This window comes from Sinocyclocheilus rhinocerous, unplaced genomic scaffold (assembly GCF_001515625.1).
Source record: "Sinocyclocheilus rhinocerous isolate Xijiao unplaced genomic scaffold, SAMN03320098_v1.1 scaffold820, whole genome shotgun sequence".
Classification (NCBI taxonomy): domain Eukaryota; kingdom Metazoa; phylum Chordata; class Actinopteri; order Cypriniformes; family Cyprinidae; genus Sinocyclocheilus; species Sinocyclocheilus rhinocerous.
In genome coordinates, this window is record NW_015670386.1 from 1,566,387 (window position 1) to 1,572,524 (window position 6,138).

The following is a 6,138-nucleotide window of genomic DNA, read 5'->3' on the forward strand; positions in this document are numbered from 1 at the left end:
TGTATATGTATATATATATATATATATATATATATATAAATATATACAGTATGTATGTGTGTGCATATATATATATATAGCACACGTGTAAATAAGTTTAAATTAATTGTTTTTATTTTCATGTTAATTGGATGCCATGAGGTCATGAGATAATGTGCTAATGATGCATACAGTTTAATTATTATTATTTTATATATATATATATATACAGCACACTATTTATTAAGTTATAAACTAGTATTTCCTTGAAATAGTAGCCAAACACATAGCATTGCACAGTCATCTAAATCTTTTTTCATTTTATTTATTTATTTTTCAGTTTGCAGTACTGTAGTATGCCTATTTTTATTTAAAATGAAATGTTAAACAATTTTTGAGCTAGAGAATTGGATCTAAATGAACTGTGGATGTTAACATGACTGACCCATTGGGCTTTTGTGCGTAATGCTCAGTCGTCTCTTTGTGTTATAGGATGCTGAGGCTATTTACCAGTGGCTCTGTGAGTTTCAGCTTGAGCAGTACACATCTAATTTCCTCACAGCTGGCTATGATGTGCCCACAATCAGCAGAATGACCCCTGAGGTGAGCCCTCTTTTTGTGTATCAGCATGTAAGTACACAGGCTTACGTTTGCATCCCACACAACTCATTGGTATTCACTACTGCATTCAATAGAAATCAAAGCTGAACTTACGGTCTATTAATGTTTTAAGTGTATCATTCTGTTTTTTATGTTTTAGGATCTCACCGCTATTGGCGTTACAAAGCCTGGCCACCGCAAGAAGATCTCCATGGAGATCGGCAACATGAATATCCCAGAGTGGTTGCCAGATTACATTCCAGTAATTTAGTGCTATATATGAACAGTTTTAAACATTTACACAAACATACAGTGCTGTACAAGTTCAATGTTATCACACTAATGAGAGCTTCAGGAGTTAATAACCAGATAATTGCTAGATTCATATCACAGACATTGACTTTTTATTCTTAACCAACAGAGGCACTGAAGATGAAATTTGTCTGTTTGTTTCAGTCTGATATTGGGAAATGGCTCAGTGCTATTGGGCTGCCACAATACCAGAAAAAGCTAGCAGAGAATGGATATGACTCAATCAACATAGTGCAGGATATCACATGGGAGGATCTACAGGAAATTGGCATCAATAAGCTGGGTAAGTGAATGGATAGATACACTACTGTTGATTTTTTTTTGTTTTAGTGATTTTTTTTAATGGTTTTGAAAGTCTACATTTATTTAATCAGAAATACTGTAAAACAGTAATATTGTGAAATATTATTACAGTTTAAAACAACTCTTTTCTATTTTAATATATTTTAAATGTAATTTATTCCTGTAATGGCAAAGCTGAATTTTCAGCAGCAATTACTCCGGTCTTCAGTTTCATCGTCAGTTTCAGAAATCTGTCTGTTGTGTGGATTTGTCATTGAAGAATTTCTTTTGAACTTTTCTTAAGAAATTTCGTATTATTATCAATGTTCAAAAGAACTGTGCTGCTTAATAGTTTTGTGGAAACTGTAATACATTTTGAATGAAAAAGCGTTATTCATTTGAAATAAAAATCTTTTGTGACATAATAAATGTCTTGACTGTCACTTTTGAGCAATTTAATGCATCCTTGCTACATTAATGAATTGATTTCTTAAAAAAAAAAACCTTACTGACCAAACATTTGATTGGTATTGTAGATAGATAGATCGCACAAATGCATTTAAATTGTACTGTGGATTCAAGCCTAGATCATAAATTTTCAGTAATGCCCATGTACACAAGATTCCAAAACCACATTTCTGTTTCTAAATAATGTACATCTGTGGATTGACATTTTGTTTATCTACAGGCCATCAGAAGAAGCTGATGCTTGCTGTTAAGAAGCTCAGTGACGTCCAGAAGGCACGTAAGAACCAGGCCGAGGGGCAGGCATTGCTACAGCGCAGGAGAGCTCCTCCCACCCTCGAGCTGGTGGCCATCGAGCATCACGACAGCTCCGAATGCCCCTCGTCACCTCTATCACCAAAGATGCTCACCTTCCAGGACAGTGAGCTGAGCGTTGAGCTACAGAACGCCATGGCTCGCAGTGGATACGGTGGAGGCCAAGATGGTTTCGGAAACATGAGTGGAACATCCATGCGTCTTAGTCAAGAAAGCATCGGTACACGGTCAGGAGGGTCAGGACGGTCGCAAGAACGTCCAATGGCATCGGTAACCCCCAACAGCCGCTCACAAGAGAGCCTAGGCAGTATGGACAACAGTCCCAGCAAGGAATCTCAGGATAGAAGCCAAATATCACCTGTAAAAATGGTGCCAGTGTTGCCGCTACAGCATCATCACCCCTCATCTGGCAGTCCAGTAAGGACGCCACCCATAACTACTAGTAAAATAGCACGTTTCGCATATCCACCCATCCTCACCAAACCTAGACCGGTGGTTTCTCCCTCTCAGCCCCATCATGGAGCACCTCATCAGAGGGGCTTCAACTACCTGCAGCATCAAAACTGCTATGCCAACATGGGAAGCCGAAGTCCAATCAGAGCCCCGCAGCCAAACGGGGACCCATCCCGGTCCAAAAAGCGCACTCAGAGTCTTTCACGCTATGCTATGTCGGATGGAGAGAATGAAGAAGATGACGTCTCAGCCCCTACGACAACAACAGCCAATGTGGCGTCTTATGCCACACTCACTCGCAAGCCCGGCCGCAGCCAACCATCTTACAGTTCCAGTGAGCGCCAAGTGGGCCGCAGTCATTCCTTCGCCATACGTGCCAAGAGGAAAGGTCCTCCTCCTCCCCCTCCAAAGCGACTAAGCTCTGCCCCAAGTGGGGCAACTACAAGTGGGGTTGAAATGGAGAGCGCAGGAAGTGTCAGAAGCATTGCAGCCAGGCTGGAGAACAATACAGGAAGCCCCAACAAGGCATGTAACAGCCTTGTTTTTAAAGCCATGTCCCCAGCCATCTCGCCAAAAAATATGGAAAACCGTAGGAGGACCACTAGTGAATCTTCAACGTATGAAACAAAGCATGGTGGAGAAAATCCTGCTGGTGAAAACCTCAGCCCTCTGAGGAACCAACAAAGTTCAACATCCTCACAGGAGAGCATACCTTTCGCAGAAGAGGGCAAAGTTACCATCAAACAAAGGACCAAAATAGCATCCGCTAAGATAGAGTCTGAGGCCGCTGTTGAAATTCTGAAGCCGGTGCAATCTATCAAAGCATCCCTAGAGGTGCCGGAATTTAACTTAAAGGAATCAGACACAGTCAAAAGGAGACACAAGCCAAAAGAACTGCAGATGAAAGGTCAGGGCAGCAGCACGCAAATAGGAAATGAGAGGGCCGCTGAGACCGAGATGGTCTCGCAATGCATGCAGAATGGTGGATTGACAAAAAATCCTTATAAATCTGGCCTCTCTCCGAAACCAGGATCTCCACATAAACCTCCCACCCCTTCTAAGCCCACACGCCATTCTTCTGCAGCAAACTCAGGTACTGCAATGTGTTAAGGCTATTATTTAAAATGGGAAAGAGCACTATGTATGTTTTTTTTAATGTGAGTTTGAAGATTGTATCAGAAAAGGATTTTTATTTTTGTTTAAATATTTTACAATTTATTTATTGAATTTATTTACATTTATTTTGAACAAAGTCAAAATAAGTATGATTTAAGGGGTCAGTATGATTTAATTTGAAATATTTTTTTTTTAAATAAATTAAGTACTTTAATTCAGCAAGGATGCATTCAATTGATTAAAACTGACAGTAAAGACATTATAATGTTACAAAAGATTTAATTTAAAATAAATTCTGTTCTTGAAGTTTTTATCAATTAAAGAATTATGAAAAATACATCACACTTTACACAAAAACATTAAGCAGCACAGCTGTTTTTAACATTAATGATAATAATAAGAATAAATATTTCTTGATCACCAAATCAGCATATTAGAGTGATTTCTGAAGGATCATATGACACGGTGACATCATGTGAGACTAGAGTAATGATGCTGAAAATTCAGCTTTGCCATCACATTAATGATTTTTTTTTTAATCAATAAATGCAGCCTTGGTGAGCATAAGAGACTTTAAAAAAACATTATAAATTACTTACCGACCCCACACTTTTGAACAGTAGTATAGTTATGAATGTGTAGGTCTTATAGGCTCATTTACAGCAGAACTGTGTTAATGCCTGAAAACAAGATGCTTTGAGTGCATGCTAGAGATGATATCATTATATTTGTCATTCTCAGCTTAAAATATCAGCATTTATTTCCATCAATTACCAATAAATCACATCAGCACCCATGGATCTGAAAATTGGTCTTTATATGCATGATATGATTTGAATTAATGTACAGGAGGTCTGATCACACATTAGAGGCGTTTAAAGATGTTCCTCTTAATCTGTCTTTATTTACAGCTGTAAATGTCAAATATATATAATAAAAAATTTAACACAATAAAACACATTTATACTTAAAAGTCTTGTAGGGTTAATCTACTTGATGCTTTATTTGGAATTTTTCCATTTTTGTGTGTAAGCCCATTTTACTTTTGTAATTGTATGTATTTCTGAGTCAAAAACAAAAATATATAGGGCATAACTTTATTGTTTTATTCATTAGGATTGATTGGATCCAGTGTTATTTTAGTGCTTTTATGTATTTATTAATGTAATTTTATATTTTTATTATATTTTAATATTTAGTTTACATTGTATTAATTCTTATGTGCTTTTGTTTTTTAATATATATTTCTATTAAGCTTTATTATTAGTTTACTTTCAGTTTTAGTAATATTAGTACTTCAACTTAAACACATTTCAGTTATTTGCCAAGGCAACATTTGTAATTTTTTCAAATGTAAGCTTCTTAAGCATCTAAAATTTGTATTTTATTTGAGCTTTATTTCAATGACCAAAAACGTTGAATAATAGTTTGTTTATTCATAATAAATGCACTAATTGATGCTACTGAATTAGAAAACTAGCCCTGGGATCCTCGCATACGTTTGCCCATGGTTCTATTTATTAACGTATGCTCTTACTAAATTATTGTTCTATCTCCACCTTTTGGCTATGGTCAATTTTCTTCAGGAGTGACAGTCAGTGTCGTACAGAGCGTGGCCTTTGCCGTCTCACCTCCCTGTAGTCCTCTGGCTCGCTGTCCACCAAACAAAGCAGCTCAAGGTCAGTCTGTACTGGCAGGAAAGCCACAGGCTGTGACGGAAGGCCAAAACGTGCTGGTCCACAAACGACTTGAGCAAACCAGCACGTCTCTCGAGGCAGCACTTAAAGTTGTGGAGAAGAAGTTGGCTCAGGAAGATCCAGCAGACAGGTAACACCAACCACTTATGTTTGTATGTTTGTAACTGTCCTTTTTGTCATATAATAGGTCAGTAAATGTATTAAACAGCTTGAATCCACTTTTTCCACACGGTAGAGGAAATTCTGTATTCTGTATTTCGATGAGACAGGTTTGCAGATGGTCCTATAATGACTGAATGACCGCTTGTCACAACAAGCCCGCTGGGAAATCTAGCAATAAGTGATCTCCCTTCAACTAGTGTGTGTTTTTTCCTTTGACTCTGATCGTTTTGGCTGCGATGAAGACAGATTGTTGATGTCCTTATCTCACGGATGGAGACAGATGGTGTCTACAATTTGGACTTTTCATTTGACTCCCCTCCTATTTTGTCACAACAAATCCACTCTCAGCAGTGTAGCTGGTCAATCTGTCCGTGTTGAACCACATTTTGCATTTTGAACAGATTTAGCTCATAGCGGAGCATATGCTAATCCAAGATAAACCCCCTGTCATAGTGTTTTAAATATATAGATGTTGTGAATCTAATCCTGACGGTCCTGACTGGTACTGATGCTGTCATATAATGAGTTGAACACTATATACTGGGTCCCTTTTTACATTTTTTTTTTAATTTTTAAATTTTAAACAGTAGTATGCTACTGTACCTTATAATATGACATCAGCATTTAATTATATATTAATTTAATAGCATGATATATGACTGAATTTAGTAATAGACTACTGTTCAAAAGCCTGGGGGTAGTAAGTGTATGTATGTGTTTTTATATATATATATATATATATATATACACAAACACA

General features: G+C 37.2%; 1 protein-coding gene across 4 annotated transcripts in view; it reads left to right on the forward strand.

The window, feature by feature from the left end:
- The window catches only part of LOC107734197 (caskin-2-like), a 71,652-nt gene that overhangs the window by 62,322 nt on the left and 3,192 nt on the right, over window positions 1-6,138 (forward strand). For all 4 annotated transcript variants that reach the window (XM_016546078.1, XM_016546079.1, XM_016546080.1 and 1 more), the window contains 5 exons: window positions 472-582; window positions 740-841; window positions 1,036-1,174; window positions 1,862-3,499; window positions 5,109-5,349. In XM_016546078.1, coding sequence (XP_016401564.1) covers window positions 472-582; window positions 740-841; window positions 1,036-1,174; window positions 1,862-3,499; window positions 5,109-5,349 — 2,231 coding nt within the window. The remainder of the gene's footprint in view (window positions 1-471; window positions 583-739; window positions 842-1,035; window positions 1,175-1,861; window positions 3,500-5,108; window positions 5,350-6,138) is intronic.